The following is a 26,799-nucleotide window of genomic DNA, read 5'->3' on the forward strand; positions in this document are numbered from 1 at the left end:
GTTTCCAACTTGTGTACTTCTGGTTCCTTCTATGTACGTATTTATTTTTTGACAGTTTTGATCCCAGGATTCATTTTTTTTTCTGTCTTATCATTTGTCTCACCTTAGCTTGTTGGTTTTTGTAATTAGACCAATTGGTATCTGTTTTTGCACTTAAATATTGTTTATACTTTTGTTTCCTTTGTTTTATCGCTGCGTCTATTTCTTCATCCCACCAGTATGGAGTATTTTTGTTTTTCTTTTCGTAATATCCAAGGGCTTCTTTTGCTGCATAGTGAATACTTCCTTTAATGTAATTGTAGTGGTCTTCGATGTTATTGAAATTTATGTTTTTAAGTTTCTAGTTCAGTCTGTTTTGATACAATATTTGAATAGGATATGATAGGAATGGACTTTCATGTTCTTATTATTGCGATTATACACTAGCTTGACCCAATTTCTCATATTTGATATTTCTAATGATGTCTTAAATTCTAGAAAACCTATAAAAATAAAATGAAATAATTTTCTTCATTAGGCGTAAGAAGATTTATTAAGCTCATAGAATTTTAACATGATGATAAGACTCAGATTACCATAGGTTATGTTCCACAGGTTGATCTAGGTTATGTTGATGTTCCACAGGCTGATCTAGGTTGTGTTGATGTTCCACATGTTGTTCTAGGTTATGTTGATGTTCCACAGGGTGTCCTAGAAGGATGGCTATCGCACTATTAATTGCTACTCTCGCTATATTCTCTCCAGCAACGATGAGTTTGTCCAAGAGGTCTAGCAATGGTTCATTATCGTGAACAAACCATCGTACAACTTTCTGTAAACCTTTAGCGATGACCTGTAAATAAGATGCATTTATTAAATAACAGAGTATGTCTCGTTTGTGTAGTCCATACTTAGTATAAATATTTTGAGCAAAGGTTTTTTCGAGTAAACTGTTAAGATTAACATGAATCTGTTGCCAGTCCAGAAACACTTTTTCAATTTCCTTCACTCTTTATTTTATTTCTTTAAACGTTTCATTGGAGAGGGTTATATTTTTCAAATAAATATTAGGTTTATGAGAACAATTATAAATTCCAATAATTTTAAGGTTAGAAGGAAGAAGTCTTTCTTCGTTGTTGAGTGAGCAAGACTTGAAGCCCGAGCCCTAATATGATAAAAAGATTCTAACAGCGCAAACGCTATAGACCAAGAGGCAGCGCTGAAAAATCTATTTGAATTTACTAAAACTAGATTTCTCACAGTTGATTACTGTGAGTGTGTAGAGAAACATACTGCGGTCGGTCAAGCGAAACGTAGAACAGGGGTTACTGAGAGGGTATCAAAATTGCTTTCCTACGAAGGTAATTATTTCCATTTACTAAGGCTGAAAATCAGTAAACACATTCTAAATTAAATATAAATAAAAGTTATTATAGCCGGTCAGCTGCATGACGGGACAGAGCCGGTCGGTCGGCGCCAATAGTCGATTGAGGAAATGAAGCATTTTGGCTCGCAATTTTTTCGTTCAGCATGGATTTACTTGAAATTTTCACAGAAGGTAGGGAATAGTCCAAGGATCACTTTCTATATCATGTTGCTATCATACGCTAAAACCTTGGGGGTGGTTGCCACCCCATCTCGGGGGTGGGAATTTTTTATTAAAATCGACTTTTTTGGAGGGTTTTTTGAGAATACCTCCAAAAATATACATTTAATCAAAAAAACTGTAGATATCGAAATAGTACCTTTTAGTAACACAAACCAAATTCTTTTCCTATAATATCTTTAAGACCAATAGAAACCGAGATACGGCATGTTAAAAGTTAGATTTTTTCGTCAAATGCACAATTTGAAATATTCAAAGCCAAATAATGGGAAAAATTTGCATTTTTCGAGGAAAACTTAAATAATCTTTTTTCAAGTATACAATTATACCTTTCAAAAGCAGGTACCGACATTTTTTTCGCTTAAGTCGCTTAATTTTTATGCTAGAAACTTTTTATTATTATTTTTTGAAAGGTCTAATTGTATACTTGAAAAAAGATTATTTAAGTTTTCCTCGAAAAATGCAAATTTTTCCCATTATTTGGCTTTGAATATTTCAAATTATGCATTTGACGAAAAAAGCTAATTTTAACATGCCGTATCTAGGTTTGTGTTGGTCTTAAAGATATTATTGGAGAAGAATTTGGTTTGTGTTATTAAAATAAAAGATGCAATTTTGATTTCTACAGTTTTTTTGATTAAATGCATATTTTTCGAGGTATTCTCAAAAAACCCTCTAAAAAAGTCGATTTTTTCGTCGAAAAACTGTTATTTTCATGCGCGAATAACTCGAAAAATATTAGTTTTACGAAGAAAATGTAAAAAACATTTTTTTCTTAGAATCACGTTTTCCATCGAATTACGTGGTTAAAATGTAATAAAAAATTCCCACCCCCGAGATGGGGTGGCAACCACCCCCAAGGTTTTAGCGTATGACAGCGGCATGATATAGAAAATGATTCTTGGACTATTCCCTACCTTCTGTGAAAATTTCAAGTAAATCCATGCTGGACGAAAAAATTGCGAGCCAAAATGCTTCATTTCCTCAATCGACTATTGGGGCCGACCGACGGGCTCTGTCCCGTCATACAGCTGACCGACTATAATAACTTTTTTTTATATTTAATTTAGAATGTGTGTACAGATTTTCAGCCTTAGTAAATGGAAATAATTACCTTCGTAGGAAAGCAACTTTGATACCCTCTCAGTAACCCATGTTCTACGTTTCGCTTGACCGACCGCAGTATGTTTCTCTACACACTCACAGTAATCAACTGTGAAAAATCTAGCTTTAGTAAATTCAAATAGATTTTTCAGCGCTGCCTCTCCGTCTACTAGGAATGAGGAGGCGGGGTATACGAAAGCTAAGGCGGGTAGACAGGGTAACAGAGGATGCTGGGAAGATCGGTATTTGCAAAGTGGAAAGTCGTGTGGTGTCCATTATTTGGTGGCCACAGACTAGACTGTCTTCGGTCAAGGTCTAGTTGGCTCACTTACAGCGGTTGGCATGCGTTGGCAGCTCAGGAGCCATGAAGACTAATCCCACAGCAGCTCTTGAGGTTCTGCTGGATTAACATTCTCTACATCTCATTCAAGAGCACAAAGCCGTGATGGCAGCCTATCGTCTCAACCATCTCAACTGCTCTGGATACTGCTTGGGAATGAATGGGTGTTATATCGACTGACATCGAGTGTTGTCGTATGTTTTCTATGGTGCAGGGCAGGATGACCCCTCAATTTGAGTTCTCATCCTCCGTCTTGGTTCAATTTGCTGACCGGGATGAGTGGATCTAACGAGAACCCAGAATAATCTACCGGAATGGGCTCACCTGGTTCACAGATGGTTCCAGAATAGACGAACGGGCAGGTGCTGGAGTGTATGGTGCTGGAGTCGCATTTGAGTCTTGCCAGGCTGTCGGCTTTCATGCATTAGTCTTTCAAGCTGAGATCTTTTCGATATTGATATGTGTTAAAGAGTATTCAGTACTGGTGGGTGTAGCCTCAGGGAGATTCTTCTGAGGAAGGAGCTCCTCAGGGCCCTCCACAACAGGCCTCCTGGGCCGGTTGTGGAGGTTTGACACAGGCTAAGCTCCACATAGTGGGGCCATCCATATACAATTACAAAACATAGATTTTTTAATAGTGATTTTCACAAATAGTCGGAGAGATAGAAGCGGATTTTGTGCGTGATAAGTAATATGGAAAAACTATACGGGGATATGTTGAATTAGTTGTGTACATGACTTTCACCAACGGCCGGAAACCAGAGTTGGGGCCGAGGGTAGTTATAAGGGGTCAAAGTCGCGGATTTTATTATTTTTTTTATGACGCTCATGATCGAGATAGTGCACCAAAATTTGGGAATAAGTAGGCCATGACGTAACTAAGTAAAATCTCTAGGGGCGGAACGCTGCGTAGCCGACAAAGGGGTGGGGGTAGGGGTGAATATAAAAAATATAAAGGGTTTTTTGCGACGTTCGTGATTGAGATAGTGGACCAAATTTTGGGAATAAGTAGATCATGACATTACTAAGTAAAATCCCCAGAGCCGGAAACCGCAGTTGGGGATGAGGGTAGTTATAATCGGTCAAAGTCGCCGTTTTTATTATTTTTTTTTGTGACGCTCATTATCGAGAGAGTGCACCAAAATTTGGAAATAAGTAGGTCATGACGTAACTAAGTAAAATATCCAGGGGTGGCACTCTGCGTGGCCGACAAAGGGGTGGGGCAGGGGTGAATACAAAAAATATAAGGGGTTTTTTTGCGACTTTCGTGATTGACAGAGTGCACCAAAATTTGGGAATAAGTAGACCATGACATAGCTAAGTAAAATCCTCAGAGCCGGAAACCAGAGTTGGGCATGAGGGTAGTTATAAGGGGTCAAAATCGCCGTTTTTATTTTTTTTTTGTGACGCTCATGATTGAGAGCAATCTAAGTACAATCTCCAGGGGTGGAACGCTGCGTGGCCGATAAAGGGGTGGGGGTGTGAATATAAAAAATATAAGGGGTTTTTTGCGACGTGCTAGATTGAGATAGTGCACCAAAATTTGGGAATAAGTAGACTATGACTTAGCTAAGTAAAATCCCCAGAGCCGGAAACCAGAGTTGGGGATAAGCGTAGTTTTAAGGGGTCAAAGTCGCAGTGTGTATTATTTTTTTGTGACCCGGCACAACATTTGTCCCCCACCCAGCGTTCCGCCCCTAGATATTTTACTTAGTAATGTCATGATCTACTTATTCCCAAATTTTGGGGCACTATCTCAATCACGAACGGCAAAAAAACCCCCATATATTTTTATACTCACCCCTGTCTACCACCCCTTTGTACTCCAAGCAGCGTTCCGCCCCTGAAGATTTTACGTACTTACGTCATAACCTACTTATTCCCAAATTTTGGTGCACTATCTCCATCATGAGCGCCACAAAAAAAATTATAAGAACCGCGAATTTTACCCCTTATAACTACCCTCGTCGGCCACTCTGATTTCCGCCTCTGGGGATATTACTTAGTTATGTCATGGTCTACTTATTTCCAAATTTTGGTGCACTATCTCAATCACGAACGTCGCAAAAAACCCCTTACATTTTTTTATATTCACCCCTGCCCCACCCCTTTGTCGACCACGCAGAGTGCCACTCCTAGAGATTTTACTTAGTTATATCATGACCTACTTATTCTCAAATTTTGGCGAGCTATCTCAATCATGAGCGTCACAAAAAAAAAATAAAAAACGGAACTTTGACCCCTTATAACTACCTTCCTTCCCCACTCTGGTTTCCGGCTCTGGGGATTTTAATTATTTATGTCATGGTCTACTTATATCCAAATTTTGGTGCACTATCTCAATCACGAACGTCGCAAAAAACCCGTTATATTTTTTATATTCACCCCTACCCCCACCCCTTTGTCGGCCACGCAGCGTTGAGCCCCTAGAGATTTTACTTAGGTACGTCATGACCTACTTATTCCCAAATTTTGGTGCACTATCTCGATCATGAGCGTCATAAAAAAAATAATAAAATCCGAGAATTTGACCCCTTATAACTACCCTCGGCCCCAACTCTGGTTTCCGGCCGTTGGTGAAAGTCATGTACACAACTAATTCAACATATCCCCGTATAGTTTTTTCATATTACTTATCACGCACAAGATCCGCTCCCAGCTCTTAGACTAAAAGATTTATTCTAAATTAGAGTAGACTTTTATTAAAATTGTAGTGTAAGAGTTAAACAAAAACCAATATACTTAGGTATGTATACGATATACGGAAGAATTAGGACATACAAACTAAGGAATATCGAAACCAGGAATAAGTATGTAAAAGAAACAGAAAAAGAGGTTGAACAGATTGATAAAAGTGAACATATAAACAATGTGGAAGTTAAATGGACTGGATTTAAAGAAATACTCGTGACAACGGCAGAAAACGTTTGTGGATTTACAAGAAGAAACAACAAGAAAAAACAGACGAGTTGGTGGAATGCAGATATTAAAAAAGAAGTGATAAAAAAGGAACGTTTATGGAAAATGTATCTACAAAATAGAAATCAGTTGGTCTACGATAATTATAAAGACCAAAGAAACAAAGTTAAAACAATGGTTAAACAAGAAAAACAAAATGCATGGGAAGATTTTGGGAAAAGTGTGGAAGAAAATAGAACCCATAATAATAAATTATTTTACCGAGTCCTAAAAAATATGAGAAAGGAACCACACATGAAGCTTCAGCAAGTTAAAGATCGGATTGGGAATATAATAACTGAAGAAGACCAATAGAAAAATGGAAAGAATATTTTATGGAACTTTTAAGCAAAGACAAGAAAATAGCAGATAGCAAAACAGTAACGTTAAATAATACAACCACAGAAGAAAAAGATGTAATTGGGGACAATGAAATACAAATGAATGAAGTGGAAGATGCCTTAACCCAACTAAAAATAGGCAAATCTGCAGGTATAGATGGATTAGATGCCGAGTTGTTGAAATATCTGGGAGAACTGGGCATAAAGGAACTTTATGAAATGTTAAACCTAACATGGAAAACTAAAAAAATACCGAGTGACTGGAACACGGCTATAATATTGCCTATACACAAAAAAGGAGATTCAAGAGAATGTGGAAGTTACAGAGGCATATCGTTGCTCTGTTCAACATTAAAAGTCTATGAAATTATCCTAGAACGGAAGCTCCGGAATTTAGTGAAGCCTAGATTAGCAGATATTCAAAGTGGGTTTAGGCCAGCACATAGCGTCCAGGACCATATCTTCACTCTACAGCAGATCTTCGAAAAAGCCATACTAAAAGATGAAACGGTATATTTGGGATTCCTAGATATGAAATAAGCTTTTGACATAGTAAGCAGGGAGGGAATATGGCAAAGCTTGACAAATAAGGAAGTGGATATGGAACTGATAACCACAATCCAGAGTTTGTATTGCAATACCATAAGTCAGGTAAGAACAGGTAATCTTATTTCCAGCAAATTTACAAATAACGACGGAATCAGACAAGGAGGGGTATTGAGCTCCCTACTGTTTATCTGTGTAATAGACGAAGTAATTAAAAAATGCTGGCCAAAAACAAAAAAATATACCATAGGATACAGAAATCTACAACAAATAAAAATCGAAGCCTGTGTATTTGCAGATGATATTGTTATTGTGGCAAGAACTGAAAGAGCTCTGGAGGAGAACATAAGAATCTAGGAGGCAGAATTAAAAAATTACAATCTAATAATTAATATGGAAAAAACAAAAGTAACGGCAATATCCAAGAAAGATGTTAACTTAAATATTGAAATCCAAGGCAAGAAAATAGAACAGATAGAAACATTTAAATACCTTGGAATGATTTTAAATAAGAAGAGGACACAAGAAGACGAAATTGGAAATAGGATAAAAGCAGGCACAAGAACATATCATTCGCTGTATAAAAACTTCTTAAATAAAAATGAAATAACTAGGAAAACCACAATGATAATATCTAAAACAATTTACTTACCTGTCATTGCATATGGAGCAGAGAATTGGGTATTGAACGACAAACAAGAAGAGAGATTGCAAGCAGCGGAAATGAGGTATTTAAGACAAGTTGTGGGAGCTAGGAGAATAGATAAAAGACGTAGCGAAGATATTAGAAGAGAATTAAAAGTAAAATCATTAAAGGAAAAAGTTCATGAAAAGAAATTAAAATGGACTGGGCACTTATTTAGAATGAACGACGGCAGACAGGTTAAAATGACATGGGAAGCGAGGCCGATAGGAAAAAATAGGAGAGGCCGACCAAGGAAAACGTGGAATACAAGTGTGATGGAAATATTGCAGAATAGGGGGAAATCGTGGCAGGAAGCCAAATAATTAGCTAGGGACCGAAAAAAGTGGTGTAAGTTCGCAGAGAATAACGAGTAAAGAAGAAAACTCGACACCTTACGGTATAAGAGGATCATCGATTATGTTATGTTATGTTATGTATACGATATTATTTAATTACACTATACTTACATGGTAGAGATCCTCACCAGGAGGTAATACTAGTCTAACTACATCTCCCAATCCATGAAGGAAGAGTGCCACCAAATACTGCAAATCTGGGATTACGCTACGTTCGGAAGTTTCTATTGAAAATGTCTTTTTTAGTTGTTCAGTTCTAAAAAAAGGTCGATAAATACGTATAAATAAATAAGACATCCTAGATTAAGTTTTTGTTGGATGAGTCATTACAATTTACTATTGGTTATCATCAGAGTCAGGCAGATATGCAAGAGTGCATATGCATACGCATTTGCATATTTTTGTATTTTCCTTTGAATTTTGCATATACTGATATATTTAAAAATAAAGTGCATATAATAGGTTTTCAAAACAAATTTATTTGTTAATTTATGGTTCAAATACCTTTGTACCTGATATTTTCAAAATATGTAATATTATTCTTATCTTAATCCTTTAACAATTTCTAAATAGGTACCTGAAAATAGAAAGTAAAAATTCCCAGGAATTAGCCTATTGGGGCTTCTTATTGGCCTTTTTTTAACTTAGGTAAACTAGTTACTGCGGTCTCGTAGCAAAGGACATCGCACACATCTTATGGAAAATATAATGTCACTCAAATTCAATAAAATTTATACTAATAGATTCGTTTTAAATTAACGGTCAAATCTTATCATTGCGCCAACTCTTAATTATGATTAATTACGGCGCAAATTGCAATTAAAATTTATCGAAATCAAATTTTTTAGTCAGTAAAAGTGTCAGTTACAATCACTATTGCTCTGGGTGCTATTCAAAAGAGCTTAAACCCCGCTGGGCCTAAGCGGATTAGTAAAACTAATCCGCTGATTTATGGAGTACCGACAATTTGGGTATTATAAAATATTTTTTCTCTCTCTAACTTATGTACGTATCCATTTGATTTCAGATTTATTTATATCAATTTCTGCTCTTATTATTGAAAATATGGAGTTGGCGCAATGATAAGATTTGACCGTTAATTTAAAACGAATCTATTCGTATAAATTTTATTGAATTTGAGTGACATTATATTTTCCATAAGATGTGTGCGATGTCCTTTACTATCTTAATTGGGAATAAATCACAATATTAGTTAGAAATTAAATTTATTTGACGTTTCGACTTCTACTTCTGAAATCGTTATCAAAATGTTCCGAAGTGGAAGTCGAAACATCAAATAAATTTAATGTATAACTAATATCGTGGCCTATTCCCAACTCAAATAGTAAATTTGCATAAGATGCCAAAAGAAAATAGTTTCAGATTAATAAGAAACTGGTCTTTATTTACTGAAAAGAAAATGATTGGTCCCAACAAAAAGTAGATAATGAAGAATACTGTATTTTAACAAGGGTAATTTTTGTGAAAGTTTATTTTCTATTAAATATTTGCAAACTAGGAATGTTTGCGTAAAGAAACTTGTGGTCATCCCATACGTAATATACTGCGAGGCATAAGTTAGGGATATAGAAAATTTATGCTCATTTTCATAATTTATTTTTTCGTGAACGGATTAACGGGTCTTGCTAATTTTTTTTACTATTTTAGATATTTCTTTAGTATTAACACAGTTGTGCAAAGATTTACTCAAACTTCTTTTTTGTACTTATACCGGGTGGAGGATAAGAAATGTTTTTCTTATGTTAAGTTTGAAACACCCTGTAGGGAGGACGAGGTACAATAATGAGTATGCATCGGAATCGTGTTATAGTCTTATGTTTTGTGAACATTTTGTTTTTTGAATGTGCCTGATATCTTTAGAAACAAAGCAAATAGACGGCTTTGTAGTTTAACATGTGTTTTAACCGAAACAAAAGTTTGAGACACCCTTTAGGGAGGTAAAGGTAAAATGGTGGTTATGCATCGATACTATGTTGTAGTCTGATCTTTTGTGAACCATTTATTTTTTTAATTTCTCTGATATCTTTAATAACAAATAAACTAGACGGTTTTACTTTTTAACGTTTACTTTTTAAAGTGTTTTAACTGATGACTGCAATACGTGAGGAGGTCATGTCTTGCTAAGTCATGTGCTAAAGAAAAAGAGTGTTCAAAGAAAAATAATATGTGTAATGTACCTCTCGATATTTAAAGAGCCTCCAGGTAGACACCGAATCCGTATTACTTTCAGGGTAATTCCACCCAAAAACATCATATAGCCTCCATTAAACAATCTCGTCTCTCTTATGTTGTGCTGTGCATACCGCTTACCTGATCGACAATCGTTTACGTTATGTGTCTTTCTGTTTTTAAAGTTTTGTTAACTGTTATTTTTTAGTGTTAATTTAGTTTTGTTTCAGTTAAAATACATGTTAAGGCGTAAAACCACCTATTTTCTTGTTATTTTCTTTATCTTTAGAAAGCTAAAGATATCAGGGAGATTAAAAAAACCAAATGTTCACAAAACATAAGACTACAAACTTAACATAAGAAAAACATTACTTTTCTTCCACCCGGTATAAGTACAAAAAAGAAATTTAATTAAATCTTTGCACAACTGTGTAAATACTAAAGAAATATCTAAGATAATAAAAAAAATAGCGAAATCCTTTAATCCGTTCACGAAAAAATCAACTATGAAAATGAGCAGTGTAGTGGAAATTTTTAATCCAACATCCAACATCGGCATTCATGCTCCAACTTTCTTAGTAAGACCACTAGTGGTCTTACTAGTGGGACCACCACCCACTTACGGTCTGATTTTAGATCCAACGTATCACTCTCTCTCTCTCTAGTCGTACCACTAGATGGACCAAAAATCGGAACGTGAATGACCCGGTTAAGGAAAATGTCAATGTAGTTTATTTATTGAACTTAAGCAGTTACTTTTGGAGTGTACAGAATGATAAAAAGTTTTATCCAGTGTAGTTAAAATGTCTGTATAAAGAAGCGAATGTGGCTGCATAGATCAAGACATATCCAGAATAAATCATTGATATGAGAAAAGTATTTTGCTCAGCATGCACTAAAATTGTAAGTCAATACAATTACAAATAACAAGTAAACCTAAGTACTTTAAATTGCATTAAAATAATCAGAAAACCAAAAAATATAAATATTTGGTTGTTAACTTATTTTGTTACACATTTAAATGCTTTAAATAACCCTGGATTTAAAAATTACTTAGTTTACTTTAGGAATTTTTTTGGAGATACCATGCGAAAAAAAAATCCAAATAGTTCAGTACTGCAAAACTATTTTATCCACCGGCAAAGAAAAAAGAAATTAAAATCGTTGGAGAAAAAGCAAGATTCGATATCTAGGTGCTTACGATCAACTAATCGGAAATAAAGTGAGCAAGAGATATTTAACCATGATTTGTGCGATGCATTGTTAAGCTAAAATATGCCTTTTTCCAAATTATCAAATGAAAATTTGAGTATGTTTCTTGCAAAATACTGCAAATGGAATATTCCAAGTGAAAGAAGCTTAAGAAGAAACGAGGTCGATTCTGTATATTCTGCGGTACTGAGTAAAATAAAATTAGATATAGGAGACAACTATTTTTATGTATATGTGGATGAAATAATAGATTGTTCTAGACGTTACATCGCTCATTTATTAATCAGATCTCTTAAAAATGAGCAAGCTTGTAAATGACATTTAATTGCTTCCAGGCAGTTGGATAAAACCAACGTATTAACAGTTTCAAAGTTTTTCCAAGACAGTTTAGCAAATTTTTTTCTTCCCTTAACAACTGTTCCCAAAGACAAATTTTTGCTTTTTCTTTCAGATTGCCGCAACTTACATGGTTAAAGTAGGACACAAATTTGAAAATTTTTTATCCACGTTTCCACGAAGAAATTAGAAATAAATCTCCTCTTGTTAATAATTTAATCTCAAATATGAAAAAAATATTTCTTGGCACCTATAAGAAAAAGAACTCAGTTATATAAAAAAGATTTGTATTTAAACGGATTATGAAGTGCACATTTTGTTTAAATAAATGCATCTATATGCATATTTGACACAAATAATATATGCATATACATGCATATTTGACAGAAATAAATGCATATGCAATGCATGCATATTTGATAGAAATATTATGCATATATATGCGCATATATCTTACTTTTCAGCCTGCATATTTGCCTGACTTTGGTTATCATTAAAGCTGCAATCATGGAAAAATCGCTTTTTTTGCCTATTACCACTCACGGACAAAAATATTGCATATTTTGAAATAACGTGTGAAATAAAATATTTTGTGCTGCCCCCAGTGTCATAAGAATAGGATTTCTTTTCGGAATGTGATGTTTTGAAGTATCATATAAATGGTATAAGCGGATTTAAATTTGATATGGGCTATATGGTGGCCAATATAATTTTTAGATTGAATCTCATCAAGGTAAGCATTCACTATTCCACGGAGATTAAGACCTGCGTCATGGTGCATTAACCTTCCGATGACCAACCATTTTTTGTTACACGGATGGCCAAGGGGGGCAAAAAGGACCCCAGGTCAAAAATGTCAAAAATGGTAATTAACAAAAAAATGAAGATTTTTTTATGGCATGGACATGTCATTCAGCCAGTCACAACATGAATATTAGTGTCATGTGTAATGTGTATGTTGAGTAAGTGTCTTGTTACTTTGCAAAGTCGACGTCATTAGGGTAAAACGACTTGGAATTACACGGAATTACACATAATAGACGGTATTTTACTAAACATCAACCTCAGAATATATTTTTTGTTCGCAAAATATAGGGAATTTTTTTTATTTCAAAATATGAGGATATCTATAATGATATTAAAGTCAAATAAAAATGATGAGTTAAAAATTGAAAGTACTTTTGAATTTATTAAAGAAAAACATACGCTGGGGTCACAATTTCCTCCGCTTGGTCATCCGAAGGTTAACACAAATTTGTTATCCAATATGGCTGGCAAACGGCAAAACATGATCTTCTAAAATGTTTATAATGTACATAATATTAGCTGTCATTCACCCAATCACCTCCACAAGTTCGGTATCTCCTTTCCAAGAAATACCACTCCTTAGCACTATGCCGCCACCACCAAAATTAACACTCTGTATGAGGTTACATCTGGCATAGCGTTCATCATATGGAAGCAAGATTTACAAAACTTCGTCTACAGAAGGGTTGGTGAACAGTACGTCAGTTGTAACCTCATACAGAACGTTAGTTTTGGTGGTGGCGGCATAGTGCTAAGGAACGGTATTGCTTTGAAAGGACATACAGAACACGTGAAGGTGATTAGGCGAATGCCAACCAATTGGCATATAAAAACATTTAAGAAGATCATGTTTTGATATTTGAAAGCCATGTTGAATATGACACATTGGTGTTAATGCAGATCTTCATGTCGCTAGCATAGTGAAGATTTATCTTGATGAGATTTAATTTAAAAATTATACTGGCCAGCATAAAGCCCAGATCAGATTTAAATCTGGTTATAGCATTTATATGATACTTTAAAACATCGCATTCGGAAAGAGATCCTATTCCTATGATACAGGTGGGCTAAGGATAATAGCACAGGCACTTTAATTCCACATGCATAATATGCAATATTTTTGTCCGTGAGTATATTATGTGTTTTGTAGTAAGTAGGCCACTACTCTGTATCATGACACTAATATTACTAACCAGTTCTATAATAAAATTTTGGTTAATATAATAATTTCAATGTTTGTTTATAATAGATTTCTGGAAAAATGTACTCGATTTGTATGGGGCGCAAAGAAAAATTTAGAAAATACTAAAAATAGGAAAAAAACCATTAACGAATATAGAAGTTTAAATAAAATAGAAACACAACACTGGACTGCCTATGTAAAAGAAATATATAAGAAATATACTATAACACCTGAAGAAGAAAAAGAAATAACAAATGAAGATGAATCCAATATAGACACAGAACTAGAAATTACATAAGAAGAAATAAGGAATACCATACGTAAATTAAAAAAACAGAAAACGCCCAGAACCCGATGGGATACCAAAAATACGGATGAGAGATAGATATTCTTTTTTAAGAAATAATATGTACCCAGCTTGTACGAGACCCGTGCAGGACGAGTATAACAATACCAATACACAAGAGAGGAAACAACAAAGACCCTACCAACTACCGTACTATCACCTTGCTGAGCACAACTCTTAAATTTTTACCAAAAATACTTGCCAGTAAAATAAATGAAGAGTACACAATTAGAGAGAAACAATAAGTTTTTCGGAAAGGTCCACAATAGACGAGAAAGCACTGGAATATAATAAACCTGCATGTACTTTACAGATCTGACTAAAGCGTTGATTGTGTAAAATAAGATGTGCTAATATTGCTAATGGAGAAAAATCAGCCCAACAAGATGATACAGAAAAATAAAGAAATTAATAGGAAGAAAAAAACCAGAATAAAAGTCGAGAATAACTAACATCGGCAGTAGGAATCAACTCAGGAATCAGACATGGGGATAGCTTGAGCCCATTGCTTTTTAATTTAGTAACGGACAAAATCAGAGAAAACATTAAAAGTACAGGAAAAAGATATAAGATGACAGAAAAACAAATAAAAATCCTCTGTCATGCTGACGACGCAAGCTTAATCTCCGCTAACGAGGATATCCTACAGCGAATGGCACAAACTTTCAATACAGTAGCGAAGAACTACGGCATGAAAATATCCACAGCTAAGACTTAATTCCTGGTAGTGTCGAGGGAATCCATAAGATGCAAAATAGTAATTAACAACGAACTAATTGAACAAGTCTCGAAATTCGAATATCTGGGAGTCGAAATATGTAGTTATGGAGATGTTAAGAGAGCGTCCAAAAGCAAGCAAATAAAGCCAATTACGTGTCAGGATGTCTGAGAGATGTCATATGGAGAAATAAACGTATGAGGCTGGAAGGGAAAGTACGCTTATACAAATCAGGTCAGGTGTAAGGCCGATGATACAAGCAAATTTACGAATACAAGCTCAATATCGATTAAGAACAGGTCAATATGCCTAATATAAGAAGAAGAAGAAAAAAACTGTATCTGCTTGAGAGTTAAGGCTTAACTATCGAGAAATCCCTAACTTTTTTCCCATGATAATATACAATTACCAGTTGTACAATCGGTTACTTTATCAGAGTTTACTTTTGTGGTGTACCAATGTCGAGAAGCAAAACACAAATTAAAAAGAAAGTTTCAGACGTTTTTTTTTTAAATTACTTCTAAGTTAGTACATGGACCGGACCATAGTCTAAACTTTCTCTAGAAATAGATGGAGCATTTTGTAAACCATGATGCAAATCAATGTTGTTCTGAAGCTATTTTCTTGTGGAATTTTTGCAATTAACTATTTTTAATGCGAGGATATAAGCCACAATTTTACTAAAAAAAATTGTTTTATTAACGTTTCAACGTCCAAATCGTATGTCGTTGTCAATATAGGTATTTTGACAACGGCATCCGATTTGGACGTCGAAACGTTAATAAAATCCACAAAGAGAAAGTTTTCCTGTTGTTTCCGTTTTTTTAATAAAATCATTTTTTTTAGTAAAATTGTTATGTGGCTTATATACCATTAAAAACAGTTTAATGCTGCAAATCCATAAGTTTTATGTTCTCTTTTTTTTCTCGTACTATAAGTATATTCTAAAATAATACTAAAATTCCAATTATTGTTATTTTTTATTATTATTGTTATTTTTATTTGATTTTAAATATACATAAACGATAATGATACTTACCACCCTAATTTTTAAAGAGAATATGTGTATATTATTATATTATTATATTGTATGAAAACAGAATTTGATAACTCTCCTCGCCCTCAGGTGAAATGAAGGCACTACGCCAATGAAAATAATATATTTTTGTCAATTTAATTATACAGGGTATCCCGAAAAGATTGGTCATAAATTATACCACAGATTCTGGGGTCAAAAATAGGTTGATTGAACCTCACTTACCTATGTACAATAGTGCACACAAAAAAAGTTACAGCCCTTTGAAGTTACAAAATGAAAATCGATTTTTTTTCATATATCGAAAACTCTTAGAGATTTTTTTATTGAAAATGGACATGTGGCATTATTATGGCAGCAGCATCTTAAAAAATATTAAGTGAAATTTGAGCACCCCATAAAAATATTATGGGGGTTTTGTTCTCTTAAACCCCCCCAACCTTACGTGGAACTTCCAATTAAATTATTATTGTGGCACCATTAGTTAAAGACAATGTTCTTACATTTTTTTGCCTCTTAGTACTTTTTCAGTAAGCCAGTGTTTATCGAGATATTTTGAGTATTTGTCGAATCCACCACATTTTTGTATATGGTTAAGTACGAAAATAGAGACCTGTTAATAATTTGAAAATTTATTTATAATTTAAATTTTAGGTACATTTTGAAAGAGAAGCCACATCTCGATAAAATGTGACTTATCAAAAAAAGATTAAGTGGCAAAAAATTTTAAAACGTTGTGTTTAACTAATGGTACCACAATAATGAATTAATTGGAACGTACACAAAAGTTTGGGGGGGGGGGAATTTAAGGGAACAAAACCCCCATAAAATTTTTATGGGGTGGACTAATTTTACTATAATTTTGTTTTAAGATGTTCCTGTCATAAGAATGATACATTTTCAATAAAACAATCTCTAACAGTTTTCGATATATTGAAAAAACTCCATTTTAATTTTGTAACTTCAAAGGACTGTAACTCTTTTTATGAGCACATTTGTACTGAGGTAAGTTAGGTTCAATCGAACTATTTTTGACCCCAGAATGTGTGGTATAATTTATGACCAATCTTTTCGGGACACCCTGTATACAGGGTGTTTGTTAAAGAATGGGCCATGGCTTAACCTTTGATTCATGAGCTTAAAATAGATCGATTTAAGCTAACTTACCTTAGTACGAAAGTTGATAATAACCGAAATACAGGGTGTCAAAGTTAAACTTTTATTTTATTTATTCTTGAATATTTCCTGACAGGCATGGGATAGCAACACGAAATTTAGTAAGCCGGGGTTTTTGGGACGAGAAATCTAAATTCGCCACCAAAAATGATGTACAGTGGAACCCCGATAAGTCGGCCCCCGATAACCCGGAAGTCCGGCTAACCCGGACCGATTTTCATCAGACAAACATTTCAACAATAAAAATGTATGTAATATAATATTTGAGAAATAATGGGTATTTGTGTAATTTGAACTACATATACGATAGTAAAAATGACTCATGTCACACGACGTTCATTGTTGTGTTATCGGAAAAAATAGTCACCTGTAGTATCCTTTATTTATTTCACAAACTGTCTTAACATTGTTTAAAAAAGACTAAAAGACTAAAAAAATTCTTTTTTAAACAATGGTCTAGTCTTCACTGTTATGAAATACATAACATCGTTGCGATTGAGACCGTATTATGTGTAGTACAGTCGTATTGTTCGCTTCCGTTCTGTAATCGTTCGTAAATCTATTCAGATTTTGTGTTTGCGTGTTTTTTGTCTACGTAATGGCAACAAAACGTAAAAATGTTGTAGTGACAATGGAAAAGAAACTAGAAGCATTAGGTAGAATTATTGATAAAGGCGTAATTGATATGTAATTTAGATGTGTACTGTGCATATATATTTCATGTTATTTCAATTATAACGTAGTTAATCTGTAAGTATACCGTATTTTATTAATGTTTACCATTTTCTCCGGCTAACTCGGATTTTCGATAACCCGGAACGGCCGCGGTCCCGATTAATCCGAGTTAACGAGGTTCCACTGTACTACGTTAAATTTTTTTTATCCCCCACTCTACATTTTCCCTCACTCTATATACTTTTCGAATAAAAACTTTTATTCTCTTAATATTTTTACTTAAAAAAGATATACTACATTCATCTTGCAAAACTCAACTGTTTTCGAGGTAAACGCATTTTAAGTCTGCGATACAATATAATTTTTTTGCGTAATATCATTGTAGTTAGACCCGAAAAATAACTTAAAACCATAATAATTTTGCCAGTTCTCATATTTATGTCATTGCATCGCAAATTCCATTTGAAAAAATTTGCGATACATTTTTGTAAATTTTTATGGTTTTAAGTTATTTTTCGGGTGTAACAAAATTATGTTGCGGAGGTTTTCTCCTCGGATATTAAATACTCCGAGCCTTGGCTGATCGATTTACCAACCTGTGATGCATCTCTGGAGTATTTCGATAAATCTAATACACACCATTCTCTGATTCGTTCCAAGTTCGAGGACCTCATAAATAAGTACCCCGACTACCATAAAATCTACACAGATGCGTCTAAGTTCGAAGACGGTGTGGGGGCATCAATCGTTTCTTCAGAAAACAATCTTCTTTTTCGTTTACCCCCAGCATGTAGTACATTTTCAGCTGAACTCTACGCCATATACCGTGCTGTGAAACTTCTTAACGAGAGTTAAGTTGCTAAAATACCAGCTTTCCCAAGCTCATGAACATGGAAGAAGCGTTCAATTTGTATGGGTTCCCTCACACGTCGGAATAACAGGAAATGAAGAAGCGGACAGGACTGCACGAGAGGCAATTTTAAGTCAATTTTCGGAACCGATAGACAAGTGTGTTTCCAGTGATTTAAAAGCTTATTTTAAAAATAAAGTATTGTGTTTGTGGCGAAATGAGTGGTCTCAATCTAATTCTAAGTTAAATAAAATAAAAAATAATGTGTCTCAGTGGTTTCCATCGTCGCGCAATAGACGAGAACAAATTGCGGTTGCGCGTTTACGTCTAGGACATACCAGGTTAACGCACTCTTACCTTTTCACAAAGAGTAATCCACCTATATGCGATCAGTGTAATGTCCGATTAACAGTCGAACACTTTTTAATAGTTTGTAGTAAATATGAGCAAGAAAGACAGCGCTACAAGATCCCAAACGCTCTACCACAGGCTCTAGGTCAAAACTATTCCTGCGACAATATAGTTAATTATCTAAAATCCATAAACATTCTGTACAACCTGTAGTTGTTTACTTTTGTTATTTATATTTTGTTCCGTCGCTAATAACCTTTTGGTGGATGCGACTTCTTTTTCTAATAAAAAAAAAAATTATGTTACCTCGAAGATTTAAAATGCGTTTATCTCGAAAACGGCTAAGTTTAGCGAGATGAATGTAGTACACATTTTTTAAGTAAAAGTATTATGAGAATCGAAGTTTTGATTCAAAAGTATGTTGAGAGGGTAATAAAAAAATTGAACATACTAAATGAGCGCTAAAAGGCGTATGTGGCGCCCTCTGGGTAATACATCATTTTTGGTGGCGAATTTAGATTTCACGTCCCAAAAACCCCCGTTTACCAAATTTCGTGTTATTATCCCGTGACTGTTAGGAAATATTCAAGAATAAATAAAATAAAAGTTTAACTTTGACACCCTGTATTTCGGTTATTATCAACTTTTGTACAAAGGTAAGTTAGCTTAAATCGACCTATTTTTGCCTCAGGAATCTAAGGTTAAGCTATGGCCCATTCTTAACCAAACACCCTGTATTAACACAACATTTTCACTTTAAAAAAATTCGATTATTTTTTGACCGAAAGTTCAAAATTAATGTGTACATTAAAAGGCTACAGTAGCGTACTTCATATTTTGTTGAGATATTTGGCACACATATTCGTAATATAGTAAAGAGTGGCGGTACAGAGCCCAATTTGAGAAATATGCTAGAATGTGGAAATTACTCTAAAATTAAATACAATATTAAAAAAACGAGCCTGTACCCAGTGCCGGTTTATCCACTGGGCGCTTGGGACGGGCGCCCAGGGGCCCGGGGCCCGAAGGGGTCCATTCCTTTTAATTATAAAAAAATAAAAGCGCTAAATAATCTACATATTCTCCGAAAAAAATCTCATACGCAGATACGCCAATACACTTAATGCCTATGTTCTATTGTTACATCTATTTAAGCCTATACACAGTGGAGTAGCCTAGCCCCACAGGGGACACGTGTCAGTGTTTATGGCGGGGCCCTTTTCCAAAAACTAGAGAAAGTTTAGCCATGGCTCGAATTGTATCCAAAATAATCGCATAAACGGAGTTTTTTTAGTTTCTAATAATTTCATTTTGAATTATGGGGCTTAAATAGTAATTTATTTCACTTTTCGGCTTTAAAACAGGAGGAACAAAATAAGTTCTTTTAGTTCAACTAAAGACAAAAATAGATATACATAAATCTAATTTATAGATAAAGAATAGATTATTCTCGAAAATGCCAATACCCAAACAATAGCTACACACTCTTTTAAACATTCAGAAGTAAAGCGATTACAAAAATTGCAATTTGGCATTATACAGTGGCCTCTAAATGGTCGTTTTCACGCTACGTCTTATTGTACGTTTTGTGTGTCGTACAAACGTACGACAAAAGGTACGTTTTTTGAATAAGCGGATTTAATTTTTTCGATTCGACAAGACGTACGTTTTCCTGTTTTCACGCTACGTCTTATTGTAAGATTTGTGTGATAGGACAAATCCTATCGCACAAAACGTACAATAAGACGTAGCATGAAAACGAGCCTTAAGGCTAGCACTCCACTTGCGATTTGTAGTCGCAGCGACAAAAAAATCGCTGTCGCAGAAAATCTAGAGTCTAGAAAATTAGAATCGCGTTTTCAGAATCGCGAATTAAATGCTACGCTACTAGGATGTAACACCAGCTTTTAGATGTTTTTTACTCTAGATAAAGAAGTCAAGACGTGAATTAATACTTTATGCGAGAAACATAAAAACTATGTTGATGAAACCAAAGAAAACTTGCATAATGAAATTACCCATTTTGTAGCGTAATGCCAAAATTTGAATAAACATACAATTTATGAAAAATTTGATGTCATTCAGGATGTAAAGACAACTTTTTCCAATATTTTGACGCTTCAGGTGAGCGGTCTTTTTCGGAGGTCTTTCGGAGAATTAAGAACGGGAGAAACTGAATTGTGATAATATTATATGGCAGTTTGCGAATGCCTAGTCAAGAAAAAAGTGATCTAATTTTTGTCTTTATGTATTTTTTAGAATATGTTTTTTGATTGTCATGTGTTGTTTTGAGGACCTTTCTGTTTTTTATTTATGTTTTTAAAAGTAATTTTTGGATCATTTTTTACGTTTGCTATTCTTCTTGCTTGTTTAAAAAAATTACTTTATGGATTTTACAATAAATCTTTATAGTTACTGCATGTGTTTTCTTGTTAAAAAACTGACAACGAATGGCAATGAAGGGGGCCCCTAAACCTCCAGCGCCCAGGGCCCGAAGTAAGGTTAAACCGGCACTGCCTGTACCGCCATTGAGAAGAACAAAAAAATACACTTCCTTCGAATAAACTTTTTTATCCCATGCCTAGATTTGGTCTCACAGTGGAACTACTAAAATTTTTTATCAACAAGAAATCGAACATATTTTAACTAATAACTGATTAGGCAACATACATAAATAGTCACTGTCATTTTGACAAACCTGTGTCAGATTTCTAAGTATAATAGCATGATTCGCTTATCTGTTCTGTTATCTGTATCAATATCTGCTCAGTGCAGTAATGTATTATTTTAAGAATTCGTAGTGTTCATTTATAATTAATTTATTATGTTTTTGTGTAATAGAACTAAGTTGTTGGACTGTTTGGAGTAATAGATTATTGTTAATTATTTTGAGTTTTACTTAAACGTAAGTATACTTTACGTAAAAAAATTCGAACGGATTTTTAGTCTAGAAAGATCATCAATAGTTTAAAAGTAAAATTTTAAATTTAAATAAAAAATCCAAAATACACGCTTTTAATAAATTATTCACCGATTTTGATTTATTTTTATAAATATTTATTTACTAATAATAAAACTGTTTTCTATTATTTCCATTTAGCGCGCCTATGAGTGAATGTCACAATATTCAAGTTATGTCAAACAATCTCGACGCACTGTTGCCAAAGTTTCGCAGAACTTTCGAAAATGGGCTCTGTTGGCTCTTGAGGGGTTAATTTTAAATAATTGTATGCAACATTCAGTTGAACTATCGTTGAACAAATTTTAAGTGGCTAAAATGTTTAATTATTAATTAACAATAAGAGTAAACAGTAGCGCGTAATCAATATGTTTGTTTTTCGACAGTTCTACGAACTTTCAACAGTGAGGCAACAGTACGTCGGCAATTCGACAGTGACAGTGACATAATATTATCAAAAACAATAATTATTATTATACTCATAGACGCGCTAAATGTCAGTCACGTTCGATTTCTTGTTATAGAAAATCTATTTTTAGTAATTACAATGTGTCACACAATCTAGGCATGGAATAAAAAAGTTTATTTGAAGGAAGTATATTTTCTTGTTCTTCTTATTGGCGGTACAGGCTCTTTTTTGCAGTATTTTATTTAGTTATTTCCACATACTAACATATTTCTCAAATTGGGATCTGTACAGCCATTCTTTATTATATATTAGGAATATGTGTGCCAAATATCTCGACAAAATATTCAAAATAATTGCCGCAATCTTGGACCACGTTTTCCGCGCGATACTGTTGCCTCTTAATACTACTATGTTGTGTAAATATAGGTATGCGTGTTAAGTTAATATCTTTTTAAATAAGAAAGAAATACCTGAAAATATAAAAACGGAAATAGTAAAAAGATTGTGAAACCCACTCTAACCTATGCCGTTAGATTGGCATTATATGGGCATTAACAAAAAGGCAAAAGAATAGACTAATAAGCACAGAAATGTGATTTTTGAAAACAATAGAGGGAAAAACAAGGAAAGATAAAATTAGAAATCAAACCTTTAGAGAAAATCTGAAAATACACCCAGTTACAACAATAATATAATCGAACAAGGACAACTTAGATGGCTCAGACATGTACTGAGAAGTGGAGAAGAAAAAATAGTAAGACAGGTATATGAAGCGAAAGATATGAGAAGAAAGAAGAAAAGAAGACCAAGAAAGACGTGGACAGTAGAAGTGAGGGAAGTGGCCGTCAAAAGAGGAATAAAATGGGAGAAAACAAAAGCATTGGCCATGTATAGAAGGAAATGGAAGAAAATGTGGAAGAAAACGACGGAGAACCCAACTCCGCAATACCTCACACCAAAAGGTAGACGAGTTCTGGATTAAGTAAATAAGTAAGTACTTTGTATAATAAATAATAAGTGTTTTGCCTATATAGCCTACATAATAAGATTTCTGCCTCTTTTAGTAAAAATTTTTATCTTCAATTTGTGTTGCCTATAAAACAGATCTCTGGCTATGATAACACCTATCATAGATAAGTTAAAAAATACAACAAATCACTTACTGTTCAATAACCGTTTTTTGTACGCGTTCTGGGTTTTTAGCTTCTTCGAGTATTTTTTCTGCGAAATTCACAAGAGCCTGAGCACTTTGGCTAAAATTATATAAAAAAATAAATATATAAAACCTTAACTATATCTTTTATTATTATTATTATTATCAGATGGACTGTATTAGTCTAAATTTTATACAATAAGTTTAAATTCTTCGTTTTGTATGTTATGTTGTATGAATCTAGGACTAAATTTAAAATATTGCATATTTCATAGTATAGACTCTCTGTATATACGATCGTTGCCGACCTCTATATAGACGATCAACGATCAAGTAATTTAGATTACACAGTAGAAACAGTCTCTTAACCTTTAACTACACGCGCTGGCGTACTTTGTACGCCAGATATAAGAATTCTACTGGAAATATATTTAAAAATTTAATTTTTGACCTTGCTTATCTTTCTAACCTATCACTGGAATATGCTTTACAATTTGGTTTTAGTTTCGGTATAATCGGCGTTCTGGAAAGATCGTAATTTACATTTTATTATTTGTTGTTTCCGGTGGTGGACAATATACCCCACGATTATATTCCTATAAGTCGTAATATAAGTACACATTTTAATTGTTTTTTAGTCATTATGGCAAAAAATATATTTTTCTTTATAAACAATACTTTTTCTCCTGTAAAAAATCACATTTAAAAAATTTTTTTATTAGTAATTTTATTTATCATGGAATCCAGTTATTCCATGATTCCAGTTATAAATCCCAATTGGATTACTGAAAAGGAACTCCAAGTATTCACTAATGCCGAATAAGGTTTATAACAAACAACAAAATGTATTAAAAAAAAATTAAACAAATCCGCTGTTTTTAAGTGTATTTTCTTGTGGCGTACAAAGTACGCCACGCGTGTAGTTATGTTATAACTTGATGCGCGGGTAGTTAAAGGTTAAAGAAACATAAGTATTCAACATTTAGAATAGTAATATAATCTGAATATATGAAATAGGGGAGTGCAATTAGAACGAAAACATGCGTTGTTTCGGAATAATTCAAACAAGCTTATATTTTTCTAATACTTTTTTTGTTAGTTTATATACATGTTACAGTAAAAAGTTCTTCTCGCAGATTTGGCCGCTAATTGTTTATTAATTTTTTAGACAATAAAAATTTTTTTGTATAAATAATTTTAAAAATATCGTTGAATGAATCATTTTACTTTGATCAAATATGTTTCTATTTTGTTTTTGGTTATGCTGAATCCGACTATGGCATTTTAATTTGAAAATTCTTGTACAGAAGTTCTTATACAGTATGTTTGCGTAACTAGGAACCATATGGAAAACCTTTTTCTTTTCAATTTTACGAAACAAATTTATTGTTTATAAAATACTCTGGATAGTCAAAAATCTAAAACTCAACCACCAGATATCAAATTTTTTCAATTTTATACGAGTTATGTCAAAAATATGAATTTCTTTAAAGAGTAAAGTACTTTTTTTATTCCAGAATATCAAAAAATGCTATTATGAAAAGTTGTTTGAAATGAAAAACTATGTTTTAATACACAATTACATTATTCTAATCGAAAAATTTTTTTAAAATTTTTTCTCAAATTACGGATACCCATCATCACTTTATTACAATTATTGTAACTATTTTATTATCAGTTTTACGAAAAAAAAAAGTTATTCTTCATAAAATGCTCTACCTGGTCTAAAATCTATAATACAACCATCAGATATGAAACTTTCTCAGTTTTATACGGGGTATGTAAAAAATATGAATTTGTCTTAAGAGTCAAGTGCCTTTATTATTCACACTATTTTAATTAGAAGGATGTTGTTAAACACTGAAACATATTTTTTAATTCCAAACAACTTATCTTTATAACAATTTTCGATATTGTGAAATATAAAGTTATTTTACTCTTGAGTGAAATTCATATTTTTTGACATTCTTCGTATAAAATTAATAAAATTTTATATTTGATGGTTAAATTCTAGATTATATACGATGAAGAGTATTTTATAAAGAATAATTTTTTTTTCGTAAGACTGATAATAAAAAAGTTATCAATAGGTTCCAAGTTACGCAGACATACTGTATAAGAGCTAAAAAACATTTTTTGTTGATTTATTATTGTTTAAGCTTATTATTAAATGTATTCTGGATAAGTTTTACAGAAAAAAGTTTTGATCACTTTGTATAGACAATTTTTTAGCTGGTAATTTTCGGTTTTTGTATTACATTTTTTTTATCTTTCTTATATTAATTTTCTCAAAAAGAAATAGTTTATTTCATTTCTAAAGTAAAATAATTTAGTGCATTTTAAAGACTACATCCTGATCTAAAAAAAAACACCTATAAAGTTGTAATAGATGTGTTGGAAATTGAGTAATACCGTCTTAAAATGGTGTTAATTCTGTAAAACTATGATTTTTTGAGACGTCGTATTATTTGAATTAAATTTTTGAGATTTTTTTTTGAATAAAACGTGGTTTAGTAAGATGACTAAAAGGTAAGTTGTGCAAAATTGAGAGTTTTATAAGAAAAATTGTATTAGTTACACATTTTTAAATCATTTTTAAACAAAATTCATGTAAGTCTCACTTTCAGCCACACCGTACTTATGCCCATATATTTTGTTTCTTTTTATTATAATTCTAAGATAGCTTAATTATTCTTCTTTCATGTTCAATTTGTAAAATTTCATTTGATCCATTAGTTAAAGAATTACATTAAAATAACTCAACTGTGCACTTCGCCGTACGCTAGTTTACACTGGTGCGCCAATGTTTGTGAGAAGGGTGACTTTAGCGTTATAAATAAAAAATTATAGAAGCTACAGATTTAATTTTAGAAAAATCTTTATATAAGGTTTTTTTTGTAAAATTTTCTGAAATTTTAAATGGCCTAGTTAGTTTTTTTCAAAAATTTATATTTTCGGAGTTATTTAAAAAAACATCTATTTTCGCAGTTCATTTGATTAATCAAAAATGAAGCACCCACTTCTCGAGTAGAACTTTTTGATATGTTGTTTATTTAACATTTCTTAATGAAACTACAAAAAGTTCTATCTTGTTTGATTTTTTCCGAAGTGAAAATCTATATGCAGTCCCCTAAAACTGCATTTAAAGTGGCGTTGATGAAAAATATAGAAATGATGTGCATGAGTATAATCACAAAAGAATATTGATGAATTTATACATAAACCATTTTGTAAAATATGATATTAAAAAACATATAAAAAGAAACAAAAAATTGAGTTTATAATTTTTACTTACGGAGATAGTGCTGAAGACCCTGGTAGAGCGTTAGGTTGAACACCAATAATGCAGATCGCAAATGCAAAGAAAATCAAATTAAGCTTCATCTTCTTAGTTTTGAGAAAACACAACTGAGTTGATTCAGATTTTTTTTTTTTCATTTTATACCCAAATATTCTAATTTCATGGTGGATTATGATATAAAA

At 33.1% G+C, this 26,799-nt stretch overlaps 1 protein-coding gene across 1 annotated transcript; it reads right to left on the reverse strand.

The window, feature by feature from the left end:
* Positions 1–504: 504 nt before the first annotated feature.
* LOC114331188 (uncharacterized) lies at positions 505–26,781 on the reverse strand. Its single transcript, XM_050652474.1, has 4 exons — positions 26,612–26,781; positions 23,327–23,416; positions 8,027–8,171; positions 505–832 (listed from the first exon to the last, which is right to left on the reverse strand). The coding sequence occupies exons 1-4, from the start codon at positions 26,752–26,754 to the stop codon at positions 572–574; spliced, it is 639 nt and encodes a 212-aa protein (XP_050508431.1). The 5' UTR covers positions 26,755–26,781; the 3' UTR covers positions 505–571.
* Between the last annotated feature and the right edge of the window lie 18 nt (positions 26,782–26,799).

This window comes from Diabrotica virgifera, chromosome 5 (assembly GCF_917563875.1).
Source record: "Diabrotica virgifera virgifera chromosome 5, PGI_DIABVI_V3a".
NCBI classification, from domain to species: domain Eukaryota; kingdom Metazoa; phylum Arthropoda; class Insecta; order Coleoptera; family Chrysomelidae; genus Diabrotica; species Diabrotica virgifera.

Coding starts and splice junctions, on each gene's coding strand:
- LOC114331188 (XM_050652474.1), bottom strand. CDS start 26,754: ATGAAAAAAAAAAAATCTGAATCAACTCAGTTGTGTTTTCTCAAAACT. Junction 8,172..23,326: donor CAAAAAACGGTTATTGAACA/GTAAGTGATTTG, acceptor ACCTTTTTTTAG/AACTGAACAACTAAAAAAGA. Junction 833..8,026: donor CTGGTGAGGATCTCTACCAT/GTAAGTATAGTG, acceptor TCTTATTTACAG/GTCATCGCTAAAGGTTTACA.